Here is a 27,864-nt window from a genome sequence, read left to right on the forward strand (position 1 = left end):
CTACCATACATGTACAATTATTAATGGCTTACTACCCCATATTTCAAATGTAATGTGTCAGTTGTTTCATATATGTAACAGATCCTTATATTTTAACTGTTTACTGAAAACACTGTAATATTTAAGAACGTGATGTTTTTGTTAATAGCATTATTTTTCATGGCGGCAGTGGTATAATTGTAGTAATTATATATAGTCTGTTCATTACAGCCCAAGCTGTTACACATTTGGAATGGATGGATGGATATAGTTTCAATTACCATGAACAATTTGTATATTTTTTATGAACCAAAATATGAACTTTCAGATTTTTTGTGGTCTAGGCTCCTTTACCCATTTTAAACATAATTCCAAGGTGCCTTACAAGAAATCCCCACCAAAACTCCCACCTCGGCCCCAGTCATTTCATTATCATTCAATACATTTTAAATATATCAATACAAAACTGTGCACATACATTCCCAGGAGCACAAAAAGACAAAAAATAAAAAAATGTGTGCCACCCCCCAAATCAAAACACAACAGTTTCAACAGTTATCTATCATTTTCACTTTGCTAATGTGTGTTTCAAAATCATTTTCTGCAGGGACAGATGGGTAATACTCCTGTTGAGGTAATGACGGTACCGTGTTTAATGTTGTTACTTCTTCTTTCAGTATATCGGAGGAAACTCACCTCGGCCCTGTCCACTGGTTTAAATAGAGGAGCACAGATGCTGGGGGGAGAGAGCAGTACACCAGTAAACACTGGACGGCTGAGACGGACTGAATCCTCGCTGAAGCACGACCAGAGACGCAGACCGGTTCAGAGACCCAGGGCCCTGAGAGGAAACTGGAAAGCACACTGAAGGAACAAACATGTGAGTACCATGTCAGCGATCTGCTATTATTCATTCGTTTAAATACAGATATAGCAGATAAGTTTATTAGAAATCGGGGGCCCCTTAATTGATGCTGTTTCCACAATGGAAGTTTTGGTTAATGAATATGACTCTTGTTAGAAGAAAAGACCATCTGTGGCGGACCAGGGTCTGTGCTCCTGGGCCGGTATGTCTGTCATGGCAGGATCCTAGCTTTAAGGCAATCAGTCCAGATCACCCCTTTACAGTGCTCAGAACAACCTATTATAATGACTCTAATACCGGCTACGTGGTACTCAACAGAGTCAGATAGCTGCCCGATCCTGGAGCAATATACCATTCCATATTCAAATTTATTTTTTCTCTTTCTCTCTCTCTCTCTGAGGTGGAGGGTGGCTGTGGGAAGAGGGCTCTCTGTATTTGTGTTGGTATACTTTCTTAAAACTGTATTCTGGGTTAGCTGATATTACTGTTTAATGAGGTAATGAGGTTTTTTGTTTGTTTGTGGAGATGCCGAGATGGTGTCTCAATTTGACAGGGAGGCACTGTCTCTCTGTCATGGTGTAAGGTGCGTAGCAGAAAATAGTGTGTCGGTTGAAGAGGTGCTGGTTGCAGTTGCAGAGCAGGTAGGGGGCGATCATATTGTTTCGTCATCACGAATGAATAAGGCCGTGGTTTTTTTTTGAAGAAAGTTAGTTTTGTTGCACAAGTAATTGCAAGCGGTTTATGGATTAAAGGGGTATTCGTACAGGTAAATCCACTTTCGGCTCCAGCTACGAGGGTAACAATTTCAAATGTCCCCCCATTTATTAAGAATTAAGCCATTGAAAAGGAGCTTTCTCGTTTTGGAAAGTTCGCTGGCCCAATGAAAATGATCTCGTTGGGATGTAAAACCGCTGAATTAAAACATGTTCTGTCTTTCCGAAGACAGGTTTTTATGTTTTTAAATTCATGTCATTTCGTTTAAAACACACTGAAAGTTCGTATGTGGCAGTGTTGGCCCTAGGATTTTGGTGGCCCTAAGAAAATCTATCCGAGTGGGGGGAGGGGGGGGGTCCCCTTGGTAAAATCCTTCTTACATTACATTGTTATGAAATGTTCTGTTGCCATTCCATGTAAAATTTATACCGCTACTTCTGCGATAGGAGATGAATAACATCATTACGAAGATAACATTATTTACTTTAGGGTTGTCACGATACTAGAATTTCTAACTTCGATATCAATACCCAGGAAAATGTCGATATTCAATACCATTTTCGATATCACGTGGGGAAAAATGACAACACATTAAGAGGCACAAAAAATTTTTGTAATAAACATGGAAACAATATTTTAAAGTTGTCTGAGTTTGTGCAAAATAAACCTTGCTGTAAAAGACAACAATATTTTTTAAATTGTCTTAAGTAGTGCAAAAAAAACAACAACCTTACTGGAACATCAATGACAACAATATTTTTAAGTTCGAAGGGAGCAAAGAAGGTGCCTCGGTGCAAAAAGTATAGAACTGGGCTTACTTCAATGTAGTTCCAAGCACTCTCGTTGGAGGAAGGAATGAGTTTTAAAAAGCCTTTATTAAACTGGCATGAGGAATTTTTGAAAAACCAGTCTAACGCCAATGCGTTTCGGCCACATCAGCCTTCATCAGGGCATGAATGACTGTCAACATGAGGTTATCTTTATAGGGAATTGATTATGCAAATGATCAATTTTCCAATAAACATGCACACGATGCCAGGAAAATTCCCACAAGGAAGTATGTAATGATGAGAAGAAATAACAAGAAAAAATAAATAAATAATATAATGATAAATAAAAATAACAATGACAAAAATATACAGACTATCCTGTGGAACACATACACAAGAATTGGTAGAAATGAAGTACAATATAAATATGAATCATAAGAACAAGCAATAAGGGTTGATTTAGTCCTGTTTCTGAGATAAAACGGTAGCTGATTGGGACTAGTAGTTGCCAGCAGCATAGCAGCAGCATGTGAGCTTTTCCTCTGTTTGCATGTCGGTTCTTTGAAAGGTTTCCTTGTTTGGGCCATTTCTTGTGTATTTTATGTCCTTGTTGTTTGAAGAGTGGTTCGCCGATATCTTTGCAGTTGTTTCATTGGTCAATTTTTTTTTAGCCAAGATAATATTCAACTCATTTCCTTTCTGTTTCTCCCTTCTTTTCAGATTGACCTCCTGCAACTTTCTTTTGACCATGCTGCGCACTTTGCTTCTCCTGTGTTTGTGCACTCTGGCCTCTGCGGTTCCCTGCATCAGACCAAACGAGCTCCACGGCCTTCACGAGACCTACTCCCGCAGCCTGATGCTGGCTCACGCAATACACCAGGATGTGCTAAACCTGCTGGCGCCATACGTGAGCCAGCACATATTCATGCTTTATTTAATTAAAACTGTGCATTATTTTATGTATGATTTTAAGTTTAATCAAAATATCAATGTCTTAAATACACTGTTATTCACCACATTTTTTAATTGTTCATTAGCCATACATCTTAATATTGTGGTTCAACGCACATTTAGTTTAATTGCAACAGAAAGTGACTGCACAGGCCCTTTATATGGTTAGTTCTGTGCCCATGCATTTACACTATTATACATGTTCTATGCTAAGACTGTGACATAGCACAGGTTAAGTGAAGGGCAGAAAATTAGAAAGGAAAATGAATGTCATGTAAAACATTGGAATTTTGTTGTATAGGAGGAGCAGCTTGGCATCAATGGTTCACAGGTGCCCAACCTATTCATGAGCGGTCTGCCGTCCTGTGCTGTCAACTACATTGACTGGCTTTCACTTGAGGTATCAGATAAGCCCTGGGCTGCGGGTCCTCTATTGTCCATGTGTGGCATCTTTACCACTGTCAGGCCCTCAGACTAATGTTTCATCCAAAAGACAGCGTCTCCCACAGCATGGCGTCCCCATCATTTGCGCTGGGGCATTGAGTGTTTGTTTTGGATAGAGGGAAGACCACCCCATGCTGGCTCAGAAACCTCACTTCTAGCTGCTACTTAGGCCCTGTTCAGACCTGTACTTTGTATCCAGATATATCCAAATTGTGTCTAGATTCAGTCGAGACAGATATCAGTTCACACCTGGCATCAGAATGCGTCTCCACATGCGTCTCGAGTGACCACTTGTGATCGGATCTCACATCCCCGCTCATTATGCAAATAAACACGTACATTTCCGTTTGTAAAGACCAAAATGTGTTGTTGTTTTTAACCGGCGGGAGGCAGCAATGCACAACCTGTGCCTAGTCTGCCGAAAATTTAAAGTTTGCAAAGACCTTCAAAAGCACTTTAATATGACGCCGTTGGCGTGCAAATGAGTACGTACTTCCGCTTACACAGAGGACGTCAGTTGACTAGGCGGTCCTTCAATGTGGGCCAGGACGTATTCGTGTACACACTGCTAAAAGAATATGGCCATATGCAACCCATACTACCTCCGAATGTGGTCTGAGTGATCGGATCTCAATGCGTCTTGGGTGCATTCACACCTGTAGTTAGAGCTGTCCACTTGTGATCGGATCACCCAAGACGCATTTTAATGCCAGGTCTGAACAGGGCCTTAGTTTCCCAGAAGTTCTGTGTCTCACCCATGTACTAACCAAGCCTAACTCTGCTTCCTGCTTACCTTCATATGTATGATGGGAACAGTGTGTGGATGCAATTCCGTGTGTGTGTGTGTGTGTGCGTGTACACATTTGCATGCAGGCATGCATGTGCATGTGTCTTTGTGTGGACACGTGTGTGAGAGAAGAAAGTCAGAGAACCGCAGGGAATTTTTACCCTCCCAGCAGCACTTTGCCTTCACCGTCTCCATCACCTCTGCCCACAGGATGCGGCTCGCCTGCAGCAGGACAGCGAGTACCTGCAGCTGTTCAACCGCCACATCGACGCCTGCTGTTCCTCGAAGCTCCAGCTGGGGGCAGAATACAGCCTGCCCCTGGAGCTGCTGCAGCTCAACATCCGCGACCTGCAGGTCCAGATCACCGAGCAGGTAAGACATGGCGCTCGGCTCAGTCACACACCGAGGACCTCGGGCCCATCTCACCCAGGTTAAAAACATGTCACTTGTTTCAGAGGAAGCTACTATGTCTTGTGCATTTGCCTTGCTGTGTCTTGGATGGTGAATTTAGAATAATGGTGTATACATCTGTGGAAATCATTGCAAGAAGTTCATGCTGGGCGGTTCTGTAGATATTCTCTTCTCCAGGGCCCGCCCTGTGGCATAAACACTCTATGCGGCTGTTTAGGGCCACAACCGCTGGGGGGGCCACACGATCCAATGTTAAGATAAATAACGTTATTTTCGTAATTACGTTATTCATCCCCTATCGCAGAACTAGCGGTATAAATTTTAAACGGAATGGCAACAGAACATTTCGTACCAATGTAATGTAATTTACCAAGCCCCCCCCTCCCCCACCTCGCTCGACAGAATCCAATCCAGTTGATTGGGCGCCTGCAGATGACTACTTATAGTAATCCACAATCAATAAAACCAATCCCGTATCACTACCACTGGGAAACATTTTATCTGGGTATGGAGTCATTCCAGTTGTTTTGTTGAAAAATATCAATGAATCTGACCCCCTCCACCCCTCAAAAAAGTAAAATACAACTTAGTATTTTTAATGGTCTCTCTCTCTCTCTCTCTCTCTCTACTAATAATAGTGAACATTCTATAAACAAAAAACAGAACAAGAATACTAATGTTCAATCAACACAAGCATTTAAAGAAAAAAAGAAAAAATAAATAAATAATCCCTCTCTCTCTCACACAGCTGAAGTTACTGCAGCAGCCAGCAGTCTATACGGCAGCCTCACCTCCGGCCCCCCTGTGCAACCGCGAGTCGCTGTGGGTCAGCCGAATGCAGGGCTACATTGTGCTGAGGGGCCTGGAGAAGTGCGTGCAGAAGGTGGTGCGGGACTACACCCGGCTGCGCAGCCAGCAGCAGCAGCAGTGAGCACGCAGACGGACGCTTGCCAACGCTCGCGTCCCAGCTTCCCTTCCTCCTTCCTCCATCTGCCTTGTGCAACTGCGTCCGCTCCTGCAGAGGAAAGAGCAGGAAGTGAGACGTCACAGCATGCAGTTAGTTAACCCAGGAGGGCAAAGAGTGCCTTTGTGTCGTGTCATGTGCGTGAGAGAGTGTGTGGTGTGATTAAAAACCAATTGTCCGTCTATGCAGCTATATTTATAAACTGAAAAATAATAGCTATTTATTTATTTAGTTAGTTATTTATCAGGGTGAATACTGTGTCTATATTTTTGTACCTGAAAACACATTCATATTCATTAAAAGACTTCATATTATTTTGGCTTGTATTGGTCCATGTCTTTTTAAAATATTTTTTTTTATCATGGGAAGTGTTTCTACAGTATAGTGACCTTTCCACTTCAGCTCTGTGGAGCCTGTTTCACAGAACATTATGCATAAGTACTTCCAACAAATGGTGAACAAAACAAAGTTTATACTCTGCAATAAACAGCACACCAGCTATTATTAGTACATTCACAGTCAAGAAAACAGTGTTTTTGAATGTCTTCACAAGCTCCTTCTGATTGCCTTTTTCTCAGCAAAGACAGGCATACATGTATTACATTACCACAGGGCCAACTGCATACCAAAAAGTGCTATTTAATACTAAAATACCAAAACATGGCTACTACTACATAAATAAAATCCACTAAATACACCAATGTAAGGTCACTGGATGTTCCCATATGGAAACATGATATATTGAACTACAGGGGAAATACGTGCATTCAATATCTGCACATATATATTTTAAATGTATTTACGACACATTTTCACATCATATATTTATATACATTTCAAATATACTGTGAAAATATATTTAAATACTCAAAATGGGCTTCTCTTCCATATTTTCTTTTACATATACTAACAAATATTTAAATATAATAATATACTAATATTTTGAAATGTGTACACAGAGAGTGTTAATAACTCATATTTAAATACATGTGGTTTAATAATGTATTTCATACATATATTATATATTATTTGCCCAAAAACAATATATTTAAAGAGATTTTGAATTTCCCACCATATACAGTATTTCAAATTTATTTATTTTCTGTATGGGTTTAGTTTGTACAATAAAGTGTGAATTCTGCAATGAAATCTTCTTCTTGAGCAGCCTTGATTGTAATCTTGGAAAAGTTTGCGCACTCCAAGTTTCATACAAATACAAACATGTGCAGCACAGCCATAATCCAATAAGGTATTAGATATTAGATAGGTATTAAGCGTAATATATTGTCTTTGTGTTGCAAAAGGGAATGTGCATTGTGGAAGGCTCTCCAATGACCCAGCTAAACAATGGCACATGCCCCAGCAGTCTAGTGCCCCCTCCAAATTAAAGGCAGCTTCATTACTGTTGTTTTCGTACATCAAAAGGTTTTAGAGAGGAATATTTAAATGCGCACCCAAACGCAGGAAAAAATAAAAAGATGGGCTGAGCAAAAGTAAGTTGACCTGAAAAATAATTTTCTGTGTAGGGCTATTGAAGATGGGTTCCTAATTTGTTGACTCCAATATCTCCTAAATTAAAGGACTTCTCTGGTGGGAAGTCCATCTCAATACAATTAGTAGCTGTTGATACTTTCACCACCCACTACAGGCTCCAATAGAGTAGCTGTTTTCCATGCTAGTATAGAAGTATAATACAGATCATCTTAAAGTATGTATGCATGTGATGCATTTAGTACATTAGTACATGATGTATTTGGTGTGATCCTATTATTCAATTTATTGTAATATATTCAATATATTTTCATATTGAATGGGGTATATATGGTGGTCTGTACCTCATTATGTATGTTTAACCAGAAGTTTGTTTTTGTAAAGCATAAAATCAAAAATATCTTTGAAATTACAAATATTTTTGGCGAGGACTCCTGGAACTTCTTGAGTAACCGCAGACCCCAATTTGAGAACCCCTTCTGCAGAGTGTCTCAATCCTATCCTTGGACAGGAGAATTCATTTTGGAGTCACTGTCAATACAAAACGTGGGACCAACCAGAAGAGAGTGTAAGTTTGGGCAAAATTATAAAAGAAAGTTTGGATGAATCAGTGCTCCTGAAGGAATGAAAAGAAAGAAAGTGAAACCTGTAGTTTAGTATGACTGACAAGTAGTAGTGATACAGAAAAGAGAGAGGGCCAAAGAGGAAAAGAGAAAGCGGTAACGATTTTACTGTAACAGCAAGAGAACGCCTTAAGAAGCATGTGACAAATAAAAAATGGGAAGTGCTTTTTTTTTTTTTTTTGAATGCGTGTTCTCATAGAATCCCCTGAAACAAACGCAGTGAAACAATACTGTACGTACCCCATTCCGCATTGCTCTCTGGTCGTGGCTTCTCTTTCGGGGAAGAGCTGAGACGTGCGGATTAGCCGCCCCCGCTACGAAGGTGTTTCCCAACCGGCCTGAGGTTTACAGGCAACTCCTTTACTCCTTGACATTCAGGGGGCCCCCAGCAAAGAAACATGGAAAAGGAAGAGAAACTGAATCAGGCTAGTGTACAGCTCAGGCCAACTCAAAGTAAAAATGCTACGCAGGGACAGAAAAAACTTTTCGCATCTATCGAATATGCCTCTGCAATGAATGGCTGCCATTTTGAATACCAGGATATGAAGCTTGTACAGTGCCTTGTGCGAAGTTAGAAGATAATTACAAATGCATTGTTCCAATAGTATGATAATGGTGATAATGATGATTATCATGAAGATGATAATGGGAATAATGATGATGATTAGGATAATGGTGATGAAGGTGGTGATAATGATGGAGGGGTGGAGGAGGACCAAAATGCTTTTAGGAGCACAAGAGGTCTGCGATTGCAACACACCTTCTTGCTGTGAGGTGACAGCACCGCTATCTGTCTCACTTATTACCAGAGCTTAGAATTTCTAATCCAAAGACCTAAATTGAGGCAACTTAAAAAGTGCATTTTAATTTAGCCACTTACAGCAGTTTGCAGTTGGATAAATCATACATTGGGATGGCAGGTATTGGGATGGCAGGTATGCCATCCCGCCAAGTTACGCCTTGGTGGGGCGGCATTCCCCATACCTATAGAGGAAACATTGGGTATAGCATTGCTTTGCAATACAGATTATTTAATTTTGGTGAGGCAAGATAGCCTATATTGTTTGTAGTACAGTAACTTGGTGTCATTTTTATATCAATACTTTTAATGGCAGGCATAGATTTTGCCAGTTTGAATGAATGAGTTATAGACAGTGTATGTCTTGTATGTGTGAGTAACTTGGCATTTTTGTACGTTGAAAACGTGTTTTTTATGAGATGTTTTACTTTCAGCGCGTTCTTTTTCAGTTATGTTTCTTTCTTTCAAGACGTTAAACTTTTGGCACTGATCCACCTCCATAGCACTCACAGAAACTTTACCTGTGCAGTTCCACAGCGTTTTTATTTAAAGAAAGCAGTGCATGTTAATTGATCTTTGTATTCCTTGTTTTTTTGTGTTTCAAGGAAAATAGAAATAGCCAATGTAACCATTAGAGTGCCTGACAAATTTTGAAAAAGCAGAAGGTTGAGTGCTTATTTTGCAAACATAGCTATATATAAAAGTAGAAAGTGAAAGTTTTTTTCTGATATGCATTTGTTTATCCGTCTTTTGTCATGTGTTTGTATGTATTCTTTTGTATGTAATCTGTTCAATGATTATTTGCCCAAAATAATATGAATAGTCAACCTACTCAGCACAATCAACTGTAGTACTTTAGAACTTTGACAAGCTGTGCTTCTTTTGTAGGCAGGGGGAGTGCTTGTCTTTGTCTGCTTATGCCCAGACACATGTATGTGGGTGTGTGTCGGTACATGTATGCATGGGGCACACATACATAGGCACCCCCCTTTCACCACTCTGTTCTCTCTCTCTCTCTCCTTTCCACCCCTCACCAATATATTTCTCAAATATAGAGGTTAGTTATAGTTTATGTGGGATAAGGCTGTTTAAGATGACCTTTTTTAAGTTTAATGACTCCTGATGGGCCTCAAAAGAGCTGTAATTTAAAGTGTGTGAATGTTCGCTAACACTTATGGTGTGGGAGTAATGGCCTTTTAAATATGACCCTTTGTTATAGCGCCACCATCTTGCCGACATATGTGATTTGTAGTGTCTGAGTAGTGGGGAGCCATAGGAACCCACCTACCAAATTTGGTTGGTCTAGGACTTCTGTTTGCTGAACCTCCGACACTTTTAGCGGAGAAAAATAAGAATAATAATCCTAACAAATACGATAGGGTTCCACCAGCTTCGCTGCTTGGACCCCAAATAATCCTAACAGATACAATAGGGTTCCACCAGCTTCACTGCTTGGACCCCTAATAATAATAATAATTAGTGGGCTTGCTTCCGGCAAGTCCAATCTTGCTATCTTGCATATTTTTTTATTTTATTATCTGCACTTTCTGCCCGATTTTTCAAGCTCTAACTAGTCCTACAGTTTTTGCACTACATTCAAACTGCTTACACCAAAATGACCAGCTAGTTCCAGACACTGTTGCTTGTATTCAGATTTTTGAAATAGGCTATTCAACTTTTTTGTGGTTACTCCACAGAGAATCACTTAGGGCGTTTATTCAAACGCTGTAGAAGGACGCATGCGCAGGTGGTCACTCACGGCACGAGATTTTAAGCACAGCTTTATCTCGTCACATTACTTTAGCTAACCGTAAAGCTGGCAGTATACTCGGTAAGAAGAACTTCTGGATTGAGAACCACCGGCGAAGATGTCCACGAACACTGTTGTCGGTATAGCCTACTCAGTGAGAACACCCCACACTGTTCCGCTGGGATGTGAATAATTACGAGGCAGCTATTAACTGGGGCTGGAATCTCGCCCAGACCTCCGTCTCGCGGCTACGCCGTGGATGTATAAAGGGAAGAATTACGCGAGATCACAAAACAAAAAGTTCAAAGTGTTTAAAATGCCTTTAGTTTTTATCTAGCTATGCAAAAGAAAAAAAAAGGCGAAGGAGATGGTAAGTTCGCGCTGTAAATCAGAGTAGGACTGAGAATGGAGAGCTTTGTCTGTAGGCTACATTCGGCAAATGCGGAGTTTAGACAAGGGGGTCCGCTTCTCTTATTTCCGAAAGTGTGCTATGCGTTTTGATGACTTGCTGAAATGAGTAGCACCGTTCATCAAACATGCGAAAACTCACAGAAAGCCCATCCAAACACAGAGGTCATGTGATAATATTAGTCCCGTGGGAATCGGCATCTCGGTGATTTGGGGTCGTATTTTACGGTTAAGTAGGCAGTATACTTCGTACGAAGTAGAACTTTTTGAGCAAAACGAAGCAATCAGAACAACGGACGAACAAAAAGACGCGGTGTTGTGTTTTCGTACGGTGCAGTGTGCGACGGCCACAATGGAGAACTTTTCGAAAAGTTCTTTCTTGTTCTCCGACCTCCCCCTCTCAGCTATTGGTCCAAATATCACATAGTTGGTTACGTCACGATTGAGAGTTCAGAGGGCTGAATTCACATGCTAATGTACGGTGAGTCAACGCCAATCTCTCTTCTGTGGAGATGGGAATTCTGTGAGCTCCCGCATGTTTGATGAATGGTGGTACTCGTTTCAGCAAGTCATCAAAACGCCTAGCACACATTCGGAAATAAGAGAAAGTGGACCCCTCGTCTAAACTCGCATTTGCCGAATGTACAGGCAAAACTCTCCATTCTCCGTCCTACTCTGATTTAGAGGGCGAACGTACCATCTTCTTCGCCTTTTTTCTTCGTTTGCATAGCTAGATAAACTACAGCCACTTTAAACTTTTTGTTTTGTGTTGTGATCTCGCGTAGCCCTTCTCTTTATACATCCACGGCGTAGCCGCGAGACTGAGGTCTGGTTGAGATTCCAGTTAATAGATGCCTCGTAATTATTCACGGTAACGTTGTTTGGGAGAATTAGAGCATGAGACGTGTTAACATGTCTCATGCTCTCACATCGTGAGCTAGTAATTCTCCCAAAATTCGCCAACGTTACCGTTTACCTAAACACATAATACACCTTGTAAAAACGATAGAAACACTTCAAAACACACCTCATTGGCTGCTAATACAGAAGGGAGGATGGTGTGGCTTGAAATCTTCGTGTTTGCTAAGACAACGAATGTGTATGTGATTTACTTGCCATTTTCATGTTGTAATATTTATGTGAAGCATTTCATATTTCATTCTTATATTTCACATTTCATGTATAGGCTAATGTTTAGGCCTACATGAAAGAGTCTATGGCGAATTTAATTTAAAGTCAAGAGTAATCTGTAAGAAATGACTAAGAATACAAAGTGCATTGCAAGATGTTTATTTTGTGTTTTATTTTCTTTAAGTTCTCACGGCATGGTGATTCTGGATGAATCCATGATTGGTGCAATCGGAATAAACTGCCAGTTGAATTAAAGAACCCCTGCTTGTGATTACTGGAGGGAGCTACATATACAGAACAATGAAACGCTTATTTGCAAGTGGATTTCCAATGACAACACGTTGAACATTATGATGTGCTTGCTGCCCCAGTCCATTTGACCCGTACTGCTGTCAGTTGTTGACATTCACTGATATTTACCTCTCGTACTTGCTGCCTGATTCTGTCGTATCTGAAAGTCATAAAGATTACATTAGGATGTGATTACTCGTGACTACCATAGAAGTTAAGAACATAATATAAACAAAAAAGCAATGCAGTACAGTAGCAAGCAACTCGTTGGTTAGCCAAGAGATATGTCGACAAAGCTGGTCACACTAATCCTCTAATGAGGTAATTTTTACCTTCATTTTTTAAAAACCATATTCATGTAACTACACTCACATACAATATATGTAATATATAGTATATTAATGCATATATTGTTTACTAATTACCATAAATCGCTGTTCTCTCTATTGCTGTTATCTTTCTTATTGAAAACGATTGCCCGCCACGATTTGTTTGGAACTATCTGAAGCCTACATGAAACACGTGACCGTCCAGCGTTTTGACCCTCTTTTGACGCGACTCTCTCTTTCTATGGCTCTGGGTAATACTAGTCCCGTGCGAATAGGCCTTTGCAAGTTTTATGTTGCAAACTGTTGTAATAATATAAAAAAAGAGAGTTACCAGATCCATAAAAATATTTGAATGGCTTCTATGGTGATACCAGCCCAATATCAGCTGGTATTAAGGCATCATTTTTCCCAAATACTAATTTAATCTTAAAGTTACAATCTCGAAGATTTCCGTTTCGTTCTCTTTGGCGGTACCAATGGCGAAAAGCAGTAATTGCAGGTGTGTTTTTGGACCTCACTTCCCAGAGATCCAACCGGGTCCAACCAGTGTCGCCTGTGTGACGTCAGTCAGTTGGCACCTGGGCCACGCGAACTATAACAGTTACTATTTACTGAATAAAAAATGGTTGTTATAAAAGTAACGTTGTTGTTGCGTGATATTTTTGAAACAACTGCCTTGCAAAATGTTACCCTTGGTGTTTCTGGTTTTGCTAGCTAAACTGTTCGAGGATAAAGCTGAGCTGGGTGTTAAATTAGCAATCAGAACAAGAAGAATAAAACAAAAACAAAGGAGATTATCAAAAAAAAGGGCATCCGGGCTGAAGGAACATATGAGGAAGCGTAATAAAATAAAAGAATACGGCAGTATACGTTACTGTTATTTAGTCTTCTCCGGCTTGACATCTTTACACAGAAATCAGACCCGGCTCTGCTCCACCTATACCTCGGCTTTATTCCGATCATTAAACTTGATGGCAATGTAAATAACAGTATCGTTAAGGCGAGTTCGGATCAATGATTCGCAACCAGACGAAACGGTTTTAGAATGTTGCAGAGAAAATTGCAGCGGTGTGAACTGGTTAGCTGCAGAGCGTCTTAAGCCGTTGCCCGGGGTCTCAAAAGACCCACCTTGTCAAATAGCTAAGTGCAGTTTTAGAACGTTTACAATCAGACGTCTTGGAATTTTGCAAGTTGCATCCAGTCTCTTTGCGAATCATTGATCTGAACTGACCTTTAGTTAGCTACATTGCAACGTTGCAACAAGGCAGCATTGCATTCGAGAGACGTTTTGCGAGGTCGGTACCAGTCGGTAGCATTAGCTAGCGTTTTTTCTAATTGTTAGCTGACATTAAATTGTGTTAATTACATTAGCTAGCTAGCTAACGCAACGTTACCTGATATGAGAGATGGATACTGTGCGCAACGTTGTATAAACTAATGTTGCCTTTCTTGACATGGTCCGGTAGCTAGCGTTAGCTGTGCAAATAGTTAGGCTACGTAATTTAGTAACGTTACATTGTCACCAAATGTAATACGAAATCTACATCAACAAATAATATGATTAATAATAATTATTGTAACGCCAGCAGGCACCAGAAAAAAACAGTACACCGCTCACACACAAGTGTGTTGAAGAGCGAGCCTGTTGCGTTAGCTTCGCCTACGCTCTCTGGCGGACCAACCACTGATGGGTGATGGAAAACGCGTCACTAACCATGCGCCGCTTGTGATTTTTTCCCGGAAATGTCACCACAGACACCCAGTTCTTTAATCATAAATTATATTAATAATATAAATTAATATAATAATAGGCTCAATCACCATTGTGTTACCCAATTCGGCGATAGATAGTGACTTAACAGACATTTATTTTAATGAAAATCTTCGAGATTATTACTTTAACAATAGTTTAAAAACTTGCAATCAAGGGGTGGCATAAGTCAACCTTACTCATGCAAGATAAGCACATTCCAGGCTATAGTTAAAAATAGGTACTGTAGCTTTTTACCATAATCTACACCATGTTTCACTCTTGTAAACAGGTCCACACTTGTGTCACGGCAATACCAGTTCAAAAGCTGTTCCCATCACACTCCCCTTAAATTAGGTCTGCTCACACTTTAAAGTCAATATAAGTTAACTGTTCACACTTCAAACCCCATTATGGCTACACCACCCATAATCACTAGTCCCACAACACTCTAAATTACACTTTCAGTTGAAACTTTCCCCCACCTAGCAAGTACTCCCTTACACAATTCATTAAAATATAGGCAAACACATATACATAAAACAAACACACATGCGTTAATGAAAAGTTTAAAAGGTCCGGACTTCCCTCATTCGGTGGCTGTCGAGACCCCCCCGTGTCGTTCCGCTGTCAGTCACATGTCTCTCCAGGCCCACCGGCGTCCCGGTGGTGCCGACTGGAAAAAATAGCGTCCGAGAAAAAGAATGCGCGTCCCACGCCGTCGGCGTCCCTCGCTGCCTCCGCTGCACTGCCGCTTCCCGACACTTAAATGAATCTGACCGGTGGGCTATATTTTAAATACACTCGCTTGGTTTCCAAAGTTCATGTAACCTGCAGGATTAATCGCTTCACTTGCGGTTATACCATTCGGAAACCAGTCTCGTTCACAAGCCCACCTCCTGTCTCTCTCCTCTCGGCACCTCTTCTTTGTCTCCCTTATAGAGACCAAAACCAGGTGCCGGCAATCAACTAATCAATCAGTCCAATGTCTCAACGCAGCGTAGTGAAGCAGATGTGCGTTCACTACAATACGAACCAGATCCAAGATGGTCCGCTGAAACTGCTGTTACAAAAAAGGGTCAGGGTTGTAATAAAACATTATAGTATGGTACACATAAAATATCCCATAATAGTAAAATACACGTAGCCTATAAAAATATAATCCTAATAAAACCAGCAAAATCTATAGACATTTCATATAAAATGAGAAGAATCAGTTGACAGTTTGAGATCGTATTTAGGCCTACGTGTAATTCGCGCAAACCGTTTGCTTAATACTCAGAACATTGAAGGCTCTGTGAGTTGCTGTTGACTTAAGGTGATGTCCAGGTCTAAAGGTGTGGCCATTGGTAACTACAGTGAAGCAGTACCCTGCTGAAAATGTCCAGGGGTGGGAGCTGAAGTGGTGTTGAGGGGGCAAAAATGATGGGTTTCATTTTTCATTGAGGTCTTACTGGTGTAGAAACAAAACAAATAGCCTAGTCAGAGTCGCAAAAAATGTGCATCTCCACTTTTGGTCATTTTCAAAGTTCAATCCCAGCTCTGTCTACTGTGACTCAACCAATGAATTGCTATTTTGGTATTTGGAGAAATAGACAGCAGCGTTAGCTGAGAATTTCATTACTTGGACACAAGAGTTGTTGTTCGCTGTTTTTTTTTTTTTCTCTCCAAAAAACGATGTCAGCTAGGTCTATCAGCAAACATATGGCTTAGTTATGCCCAGAAGTCCTCAATAATAATAGTATTCTCCAAGAAATTACGAGACATCGTTGACAACGTTTTCGTCAGGTTCAGCGTCTGAGTAGCCTACCACAGAGTGAATGCGTAAGTGAATGCGATGATGAGAAAACTTTCGGTTACTCTGACCTATAAAACACTATTCCAAAAGAAAAAATAGACATGTTATACATCGTTAGAAAGCTTATACTCTCACCTACTGAATCAATGAAGTGTCAATCAAGCCAGACTATACTAAAAAGGGCAACAACGCCGTAAACAACAGGTGTGATATTACGCAAATCTATTTTGCAAGGTACCCAGGCGTCACAAATGCACGTATATTTCACAAACAGATTGTCCAAGACAATATATGACCACTCAGACTCAAAAGGGACATCTGTACGCGTAAAACCAATGGCAATGTTGTATATTTATTCAATATTTATTTCCAGATATTGATTGTAGAATGACATGGTACCCATTCTTCTTAATGTAAAACTTGACTGCGCTCTTATTGTTACGTCACTTCTGGTTTTGGCGGGATTTTTTTGCAGATGCGGAAGTAAAATTCTCTCACAAAAACGAGTCCAGAAGTCACTGTAGTGTATATATAAGTATATATTTTTAATGAAAATCTAGTTCCTACATCATAAATGGGACGGAGTGTAGCACAGTGGGTAAGGAACTGGACTTGTAACCGAAAGGTCGCAGGTTCGATTCCCGGGTAGGACACTTCCGTTGTACCCTTGAGCAAGGTACTTAACCGAAATTCAGTATATATGCTTCAGTATATATCCAGCTGTATAAATGGATACAATGTAAAATGCTATGTAAAAGTTGTATAAATCGTTCTGGATAAGAGCGTCTGCTAAATGCCTGTAATGTAATGTAATTTCCTTTAGCCTACTTAACCAAATAATTAGTTGGCAGAAAGCATAATCAGCTTGCTATATTTGGTAGTCCAGTAGCCTATGCTAAAACAGTTCGAAACTTCGGCTACCAAGCCATTTGACTAGCCAGCTAACCCTAACCGGCAAATATTCAATTTTTCAAATTTGTCAGTCGTGTACATTCCTTAAATGTCTACCTGGGCCATGCTTCACGCATGTGACAAAGCTACTATAATCACGATTTTGGAATAAACACTGCAAAAATTTCAGTTTCACGAAGCGAATTAAGAGTCTTAAGGTTTAGTTGCTGGATAACATAAAACACACAATGAAATCACACACACAGAATTTAACGAAATTAACCATCTTTGTAAGATTGGCATTTAGAAAGGAACATGTTTTTAGCATTTAAGAGACCGACAAGAGCATTTAAGACAGTGGTTCTCAGAATCGGTCCTGGGGGCTCCTTGCGTATATTGGCTTTTCTCCATTGGTTTTGATGATCTACAAGAAAAAAAAATAGCGTGAGCTAACCACGGATAGCCTACCTAGCTCACTGGCAAGCTGATATGCTAGCTAAGCATATTCGTTTTGCTGAGAAACATAAATTGAAGATAACTGAACATAATTGTATTATTAATGTCATACATATAATGTGATTACATGACACAGTACAGTCACAGATGGAAATTAAACTCTGTAAAAATTTGATAATATATTTTAAAACATAACGCCAGACAGTCAGCTCGCTAAATGCCTGTAATGTAATGTAATTTCCTTTAGCCTACTTAACCAAATAATTAGTTGGCAGAAAGCATAATCAGCTTGCTATATTTGGTAGTCCAGTAGCCTATGCTAAAACAGTTCGAAACTTCGGCTACCAAGCCATTTGACTAGCCAGCTAACCCTAACCGGCAAATATTCAATTTTTCAAATTTGTCAGTCGTGTACATTCCTTAAATGTCTACCTGGGCCATGCTTCACGCATGTGACAAAGCTACTATAATCACGATTTTGGAATAAACACTGCAAAAATTTCAGTTTCACGAAGCGAATTAAGAGTCTTAAGGTTTAGTTGCTGGATAACATAAAACACACAATGAAATCACACACACAGAATTTAACGAAATTAACCATCTTTGTAAGATTGGCATTTAGAAAGGAACATGTTTTTAGCATTTAAGAGACCGACAAGAGCATTTAAGACAGTGGTTCTCAGAATCGGTCCTGGGGGCTCCTTGCGTATATTGGCTTTTCTCCATTGGTTTTGATGATCTACAAGAAAAAAAAATAGCGTGAGCTAACCACGGATAGCCTACCTAGCTCACTGGCAAGCTGATATGCTAGCTAAGCATATTCGTTTTGCTGAGAAACATAAATTGAAGATAACTGAACATAATTGTATTATTAATGTCATACATATAATGTGATTACATGACACAGTACAGTCACAGATGGAAATTAAACTCTGTAAAAATTTGATAATATATTTTAAAACATAACGCCAGACAGTCAGCTCGCCTCAAGTTCGTTCAGGTTGATTGGTTTTTCCCAGAGACTGTAAAAAAAAAAAAAAATGGCTATGGACTGGGTGGTTTGCCAATTATGATGACAACTTGTTATATGTTATGATTCCATGCAATTATGATTATGCATATGTAGTGTGTGTATCTCTGCTAGTTCGGCGGGGGTGATTTTGCCTTAATATGATTGGTAACCCATTGGTCTTTGGAGTCTTTGGGCGAGTGGGTGGCCCTGGTTGAAATCTCATCTCAGGCAGAACTAACTCGTTACATGTACATGTATTTAGCCGACTCAGACAGATACATGTGTAGATAGTGTAGCTAACCATGAGCATAATGGTTCTAAACGTTGCATTACATTACATTACAGGCATTTGGCAGATGATTTTATCCAGAGCGACGTACAACAAAGTGTATAACCAAAACCAGGAACAAGCATGTTGAAAACTCTAGAGGGAAGTACAGTTCCAATGCAGGGAACGACCGCATAGTTTAACTTGGACCCTGTAGGTTAATCTGATTAACACAACAAAAAACAGCAACAAAGCAGTCTATGCAAATAAAACAAGCAATAGTTATTGCACTAGTGCCTACTCAACTAAGTCAACTAAGATAAACAGCTTACCTAGCTACAACCCTAAGATTACATCGTAAAATTAGAGACTACATGGAGGTATGGAGGGATGGGGAGAGGTGTAGCCTGAAGAGGTGTCTTCAGTCGTCATTTGAAGGTGGTCAGGGTCTCAGCTGTTCTGACTTCCACGGGAAGGTCATTCCACCATCATGGAGCCAAGACAGACAGGAGACATGACTGGGAAGTTCAAGTGCGAAGAGGGGAGGGGCCAGGCGTCTTGAGGTAGCGGAACGGAGGGGTCTGGCTGGCATGTAGGGTTTGAAGATCTTGTGGAGGTATGCTGGGGCTGATCCCTTGACTGCCTGGTATGCTAGGACCAATGTTTTAAATTTGATGTGAGCCATAACGAGCAGCTAGTGGAGGGTAGTGAGCAGGGGGGTGACGTGGGAGTGTCTGGGAAGGTTGACGAGCTGCAGCATTCTGGATGAGTTGCAGGGGTCTGATGGCAGATGCCAGAACGCCAGCCAGAAGAGAGTGGCAGTAGTCCAGGTGGGACAGTACCATTGCTTGGATCAGCAGCTGGGTTGAATAGGTGGTGAGAAAGGGGCGAATTCTCCGGATGCTGTACAGGAAGAATCTGCACGCCCGGCTTACCACTGCGATGTTCTTGGAGAGAGACAGCCTGTTGTCCATCACCACTCTGAGATTCTTGGCACAGGGTGATGACGTCACTAAGGTGTCCCCTAGGGAAATGGAAAAATCAAGGAGGGGAGAGGTTAGAGCAGGAATGATCGGAGAGATAGGACTCAATCCAGTCAAGGGCTGTGTCGCAGATCCCTGTTGCTGCCAGGGAGGACAGGAGGATGGAGTGCTCCACAGTGTCGAAAGCAGCTGAGAGATCTATCAGAATCAGGACAGAGGAGAGGGAGGCTGCTCGTGCGGCATGAAGTGACTCACTGACAGCGAGGAGTGCAGTCTCTGTCTAGTGGCCAGGCCTGAAGCCGGACTGGTGGGGGTCGAGCAGGTTATTCTGAGAGAAGAAAGCAGAGAGTTGGTTAGATGCAGCTCGTTCAAGTGTTTTGGATAGAAAAGGAAGGAGAGATACCGGTCAGTAGTTCTGGATGACGGACGGGTCTAGTGTGGGGTTCTTCAGCAGCGAGGTGATGTGGGCCCTCTTGAAGGATGAGGGGAAACATCTGGAAGACAGGGAGGAGTTCACAAGGGAGGTGACAAATGGGAGGATATTTGGTGTGATTGCCTGGAGGAGAAATGAGGGGATAGGGTCGAGAGCACAGGTGGTAGGGCGGTGGGAGAGCAAGAGCTGGGAAACATCAAAATTTGGTGCGTTCATTATAAAATGCACAATTGTGATAAAAATTACTACTAATTAAATATTTAATTATACATATATACACACACATATATATACAGTTAAGTCCAAAATTATTCATCATACCCATACCAGATTTTGAGTTATAGTGAATTTTTATTTGACGAATAGTTTTCTTCTGGCTGGAAATGACATAGGAAGGTGACAAAAGATGGTAAGACGTTGCGTTAGAGATATTAATTGACAATATTACCTATTTTTATGTTTTTTTTTAACATTTTGACAAAACATTCCATGTCCAAAATTATTCATACCCTTTCTCAGTAATCAATGGCAAAGGATTTATTTGCCATCACAGCAGTCAAACGGTTCTTATAATTGCCAACAAGCTTTTTGTACGTCTCCACTGGGATTTTGGACCACTCCTCTTTTGCGAAGATCTCCAGGTCCTTGAGGTTGGAAGGCTTCCTTGCCATCACTCTGGTCTTTAGTTCCCTCTACAGATTCCCGATGGGATTCAGGTCTGAACTCTGGCTGGGTCACTCCAAAATGTTGATATTGTTTTCTGTTAACCATTTCTTGACCACTTTGGCTGTATGTTTCGGATCATTGTCTTGTTGGAAGGTCCAGTGCAGGGGTAACTTTTGACTTCCTTCCACGCCCTTTGAGATTTTTCACAGTGTGGAACTCCTTGTACTTTTTGATGATGCTTTGCCCTGTGGCCACTGGCACTTGAAAACATTCGGATATGGCTTTGTAGCCTTTCCCCTTCTTGTGAGCAGCCACAAGGTGCAACCGGAGGTCCTCACTAAGCTCTTTGGTTTTAGCCAAGACTTGCAATTGACTAGAAACTGACTAGACAACAACTGCATCAGCTGTTCTCAATTTATAGTTGATTAGAATGCTCTAGAACATGGTAGAAATGACCAAGACCATTTGGAATGGTATAGAACAGGGGTCCTCAATCTTATCCAGAAAGGGCCAGGGTGGGTGCAGGTTTTTGTTCCAACCAAGCAGCTACACAGCTGATCCTACTAATCAAGGCCCTTAGCAAAGACTATCGTGGTTGATTAGTAGAATCAGGTGTGTAACTGCTTAGTTGGAACGAAAGCCTGCACCCACACCGGCCCTTTCTGGGTAAGATTGAGGACCCCTGGTATAGAAGCTTGCATTTCCTCAAAAAATTTGTGACAATTTCAAGGGGTATGAATAATGGCATGGCATTTTTTGTAAAAATGTTAAAAAAAAACATAGAAATAGGTAACATTTTTCATTAATATCTCTAACACAATGTCTTACCGTCTTTTGTTACCTTATGTCATTTCCAGCCAGAAGAAACCTATTCATCAAATAACAATTCACTGTAACTCAAAATTTGGCATGGGTATGAATAATTTCTGTATATGTATATATACTTTACTGCTAAATAAATATTTAATAACTTTTGAAATATTTCCATTAAAACAAACTTCAATGATAAAACAGATACAGTATGTAGTTGAAAAACAAATATTTATCTTAAATCAGGGACTTTTAGATTAAATATTTAAGTTAAATCTACATATTAATTAAACACTTTGCCACATTTAGAAATTTGCTATGGGAATGTGAAAATGTTCCTTTTCAGACTCACAAACGGGACCCCATAGTGCAGTCAAACAATATAGCCACAATATACCAATGAATTTGGCAATGAAGGCTCCAAAAAGGAAGAGTGGCCATATATCTGCAACTATTTTCTCTTTTGGCATCAAAGCCAGTACACATGCATTCCATGAGGCTTGGGGGTTGGGGGGGTGGGGGGGTAGGCTAATGGTAATGGGCCCAAATTGGGCAACCAACAGAATTTGTAGCATGGAGGGACTGTATTGCTTGGCCCCTTCATCATCATTATTATTATTATTATTATTATTATTATTAGTATTATCCATCCATCCATCCATCCATTATCTATACCCACTTATTCTGGTCAGGGTCATGGGGGGTGCTGGAGCCTATCCCAGCACGCATTGGGCAAGAGGCAGGAATATACCCAGGACCGGTCACTAATGTATTGCAGGGCACATTATTATTATTGTTGTTGTTGTTGTTGTTATCTTGCATTCTGTACGCTTTATTGCTCGCTAACATGGCATACTCCAAAAGTAGGTTGGAGCCATGGCCAGGGCCACCCCTCCCCCCCTTGTGCCAAAGCAAAAGCTCCCAAAAGGTCCCCAAAACATATGTGGACCTGTGTATGAGAGAGATAAAAAGAAAGAGAGAAAAGAATGAGAAGTACTATGCAACATTGATCTCTGTAAACAGCAGAGAAGAGCTTCCGGAATTCAATGAAGTGCCAGTTCAGGTGGAAGCCACCAGAATTTCAGTAGAGCAGCATTAATGTGGATGACAGTTTTACAAAATAAAAAAACCTCAGCATAAATATAAGCTTTCTGTTCAGTACCCATCAGCATGTCATACTACTGAATACAGAGCCCAACAATTATGTATTAAACCAATCTCACTGTACGTAACTGCCTTTACATCATGCCAAAGAATGAGCAAAAAAAGAAAACATTACGTTGCACCATAATTCTTACAATAGATTGGCAAAACACTGAACTGAAACTATATCAGAACTATATTACAATTAATTTAACCATTTGATGATAAGAATAATGTTTTATATGTAAGATCATAACACATTCACATTTTATATTGTGTGTCACAGTCCTGTGCAATATAGAGAGCAACGGGTAATATGATTTTCTCAAAGACCACCTGATGTTTCTAAACAGAAGCTTCTGTCATAGATTTTTGACCCATCTAGTCATCCTACATTGACACTTTTGCTTCATTTTTTTTTCTTTGTCGCTGTTTCTGTGATGCAACCAAGAGTAGTGCGTCAGCCAGGGAATCCTAGGATGTGGTCTAGGTTTCTTCTGGTGAGTTCCCTGAGGTCAGGACTTCTAGAACTGGGGTGAGTGTAAGAGTACAGTGAGTCACTGCAGTTATTTTTATATAAGGAAGAACACAAGACCACAACACATCTTTTTTCAGTTTAAAAAAAAAATGTTCATGGCTTGCTCTTGGTGTTTTTAACTGCTGACAAAATTTTAAAAATAAAATTTATAAATCTAGTTAGCATCATAATCCTTTACAAGACTGTTATAACCACATACAGGTACCTCACTTTAATATTTATTTATTTGGGACAGCTTACAACACATAGTGCAAAAATCAGTGTTTTGATTTGTTTGTTAGTGTTTAATGGCCATCTGCTTCCCCTTGATGAACTGAAATAGGAAAGCAAACATAGAATACACAAGTTTCAGAAATTAGTTTCAAAATGTAACCAATAATTCTGGTATTTAAAGATTCACCCCAGTGAAAATTCAGTGTGTGTGTTTAAATGGACTGCATTTATATAGCGCTTTTATCCAAAGCGCTTTTACAATTGATGCCTCTCATTCGCCAGAGCAGTTAGGGGTTAGGTGTCTTGCTCAAGCAACCCTCCGACTGCCAGACAATCGGTCTTACCTCCGGAGCTATGTCGCCCCCTATGTCGCTGAACGTGGTATAGGTAGCATGAAACCCGAAAAGAAGAAATACAAATAGCTGTACACATTTTTTAAACATTTTGAAATTTTTCAGAACTTTTGTTGGTACAATTACTGAAATGTCTGAGGGCAGTTAAAATAAAAAATCAGATGAGATGATGGGAGAGTGCCCTGATTGGTGACAATTTTTCACCAAGTGATTTCGGCAATTCCCCTCAAGACAAGAAGTGCCTAAATTTACATACAAAGTATTTGCCCACAAAAAAAGCAGACCCAAGAAAAGTAAGCTACAACTCAAGTCAACACGTGCTTGCAACTGTAATGGGTAAAATAGGGGAACTTCCAGTGGTTGCCTCATGAGTTTTACTACAGACTGAATCTGGCTTGAAGAAAAAACTCCGAAACCACATAAAAATGAAACCGAAAAAAGAGAATATAGTTATGCTATATAGGATAAAGAAGCAACATGTTGTTTGCCATCAGTCCCAAGAGACAGAGATACAGGAGGAACACTGCTGTGAATCCACACAAAGGTATGCCAAGATTTTCTGTCTCTTCAGACAGTGCATGAAAGTACACTGGTAAACTCTTACAATTTACTTTAAAAATGTATGGTAGCTTAATGGTAGAATAAACATAATGATTAAAAACACAATACTAATAACAACAACAACAACAACAACAACAAGGAATTCTGCAGTTTAGAATAGTAAATTCTGTAATTACAGGCACTATGTACTGAAGTTTGTGTCAATGTCAATGTATCATAAAAAATGCAGAACAACTAGCACAGCATGTGTTTAAACCTTGCTTGTTGTCATTATCAATCTTCATGGTGTAAAAAAATCATGGCCAAAAAAAAAGTGTTTACCTCTTATTTGGTATGTAAATCAATGTCAAAGATGACTATGACATAGCTTGGAACAGTCTCAATTCTTCTAATTATTATCTACATTTTGTGCACTTATTTTTTATTTATCATTTTTATTTCTTAATTTTTTAAATGTATTTGACCCTCTTATGAGGCATGGTACTCCTCAAATAGGGACGTTAACACTGGCCTTGTCTATACACTCTCTAACAGGATGACTACTGGTTGGTCGGTGTTGTGTCTGCTGCTCCTACTGCCCCTATGCTGCCCTGCCTCGCCCCACCAAAGGGGGGTGCTAAATTTTTCACAGTCTCTGCGTCTCACCCAGAAGATTCGTGCCTGTGTCCAAGGCTTGCTGCCACAATATGTAAGGGTCCTCATCAGACACTGCAAAGACCATCATTAGCCAGCATAATTAGCCACTCATCCGTTCAGGCATTTATTCACACACAGGCAAACACACACACACACACACACACACACACACACGCATGCATATACATGCATTCGTACGTACACACACACACACACACACACACACACACACACATACACATCCCATGAGTGGACAAAAGTGGACTTAAAATGATCAAATTCTTAAAAACCTGAAATCCTTTGTGTACTTCTGTACCAGAAAGAACAGCAGTTTGGTGACCGGTTGTATGAGGATCATACAGTGCTGAAGATTCTGCCCTCCTCCTTAGACATGAAATACTCTCAGTGGATCAGCATGCAGGTAAGAACAGAAAGTCATCACCAAAGTAACTAATGCTACAAGTGTGTAGCGTATTTGTGTGTTGGAGTTAAGGTAGTGTATTAGGCTAAAAATCTATTAAAACAGGAAGCCTTACTATTCGCTAAAGTCATTGTTTGTGTGTGTGCATATATCGGTTTCTACAGGACTGGGAACGCCTGAGCACAGCACCTAAATACCTGCACACATTCTGGGTTCATCTTGAAATAAGGAGACAACAAATGAAAAAATTCTGGAAGAATCGCGCAGGAGAGAATAAGGCTAAACATCTAATTCAGGCTATGTCTAGAATTCAAGAACACCTCCAAGATCTTATTGGAAAAGTCACCTCACAGGTAACTATATACACCCTAAATTATACTGTGTTTAACTCATTACTAAAGCTCAAATCTGGCAACTATATGCTACTTGTTTTAAAAATAAATGGATTTATTTTACTTTGGGTTAAAACAGAGGGGTGTAGATCTAAGTAATTCATAATACCATTTTACTAGTGAAGGAAACATTTGAAATAGCTTCAGCTCAACTAAAAGCTGCGTATGGATCCTTTCTGACTGTAGATACCAAAGTGCTACTAACGAAATTTGATGAGATGTGCGTTACGCTAACTGCTTACTCTCTTTGTCTTACTGATCATATTCCATGCTCTTGAGGCATCTTGCCTTAGCTAGTTAAATTGTTCTTAAATTTCTTAGCATCTCCTTTTCTCAGCCTCACTGTTTCTACACATGCTACCATTTCCCCCCTCTTTAAATAGCTCTCATTTGTTTTGTAACAAACAGGTTAGTGTTTTAGCGTCAATCATTGTGGGTGAAATTTGGAACGGCAAATAAAATCTCCCTCTTGTCTTTGTAGCTGGGGAGCCTGAATGGTGCATCCTTCCCACAAGCATCTCCCAGCCCCACGCCCCAGGTACTGACCCCTCCTACCTACCTGCTTCGCACGCAGGACCTCTGGGTCAGCTGGAAGGGGGGTTACATCGTTTTGCGGGACCTGGAGCACTACCTGGGAAAGCTAGCTCGAGACTTCATCTTTCTGAAGGCCAAGCACAGGGGTAGCCCTGCTGGCCGAATACACAGCCATACCAAGTGAATACCTGGAGAAATAGTCAAAAACATGTTACACCTCAACAAAGAAACACCCACACAAATGCACACCTTGCATGCACCCACAAGCATGCGCTCACACACACGCGCATGAGCGTATGCACACAAACACACATGTACATCACACAGACAGATAAACCAGTGCTGCTTTTTCAATACTACTGACGTTTTGACATGTATATAATAACTTACCAGATAATGTAATAACATCATATTACCAGGTGATTATTACATTATTAGGTGGGTAACACATTTTTAGAGCAAGGAAATAACTTTCCAAATCCAGTCATTATTTATCCTTGTATTCATTATGAATTCACTTTAGGTGTCACGTGCACAAGCACACACACTTCTTCTTTCCACTTTTCTTTCCTTTGTAACGAAAGATTTTATAGTATTTGAGTATCTGAGATATATTCACAAAAATGATTGCAGTGTGTAAGTATCCAGTAGGAGTAAAAACACATACTTGTAAATGATCATTAAAATGTTCATGCCATGCTAACAGTCAAAGCTATACCTACGATAGCTTTATCCAGCATGGAGTGATTTACAACTTTCTGGAAAACTTCAGGCTACGTCACCACACACCTTCCATTTTTGGCATCTAATTAGAAACTTTCCAGAAGACACCTCATAAGAAAAGAAAAATAGCCCTAATGAGTTGGCTAAAAACATGTTCCTGTCTGGCGTTTTCAAAAAAAGAAAAACACTACAAACTGTTGAAGTTGAAGTGTCATAAAAATAATGGGTTTCTGTTGTTCATAATCTGTTGTTTCAAAGTCTTTCCTATTGTGAGATTTTCCTTCTTACATTCAAAATTCATGTACAGTAAGTTTGTGCCTAAGTTAAATATTGAGCAGTCAAACTCAAAATGTTTTGTTACTTTCTGTAAGGTACGATAATACTTTGAAATACTTAAAGGATGTTAATTTTATGGTTTGGGATACTGTTTTATTTATTTCCATACAAAGAAGTTTGTGTTTTTGAAGAGAATAAAATATAGATTTTTCACAATGAATAAATGGAACATTTTATGATTGTTCTCAGGTGAAACTTTTCACATTTCAACAGAACAGTATTCCTAAATGCTACACTGGG

General features: G+C 40.1%; 2 protein-coding genes across 2 annotated transcripts; both read left to right on the plus strand.

Annotated features, from left to right (window-relative positions):
- The first annotated feature begins 780 nt into the window (after positions 1-780).
- Positions 781-6,012, plus strand: LOC118235405 (cardiotrophin-2-like). The gene is made up of 5 exons (XM_035432670.1): positions 781-859; positions 3,049-3,235; positions 3,581-3,679; positions 4,721-4,882; positions 5,670-6,012. Exons 2-5 carry the CDS (start codon positions 3,077-3,079, stop codon positions 5,850-5,852), a joined length of 603 nt encoding a protein of 200 aa, XP_035288561.1. The 5' UTR covers positions 781-859; positions 3,049-3,076; the 3' UTR covers positions 5,853-6,012.
- A 5,419-nt stretch (positions 6,013-11,431) lies between these two features.
- On the plus strand, positions 11,432-27,685 carry LOC118235404. Its single transcript, XM_035432669.1, has 5 exons — positions 11,432-11,437; positions 25,117-25,270; positions 25,538-25,639; positions 25,804-25,992; positions 26,513-27,685. Exons 2-5 carry the CDS (start codon positions 25,118-25,120, stop codon positions 26,747-26,749), a joined length of 681 nt encoding a protein of 226 aa, XP_035288560.1. The 5' UTR covers positions 11,432-11,437; position 25,117; the 3' UTR covers positions 26,750-27,685.
- Positions 27,686-27,864: the final 179 nt, after the last annotated feature.

This window comes from Anguilla anguilla, chromosome 9 (genome assembly GCF_013347855.1).
Source record: "Anguilla anguilla isolate fAngAng1 chromosome 9, fAngAng1.pri, whole genome shotgun sequence".
Taxonomy (NCBI): domain Eukaryota; kingdom Metazoa; phylum Chordata; class Actinopteri; order Anguilliformes; family Anguillidae; genus Anguilla; species Anguilla anguilla.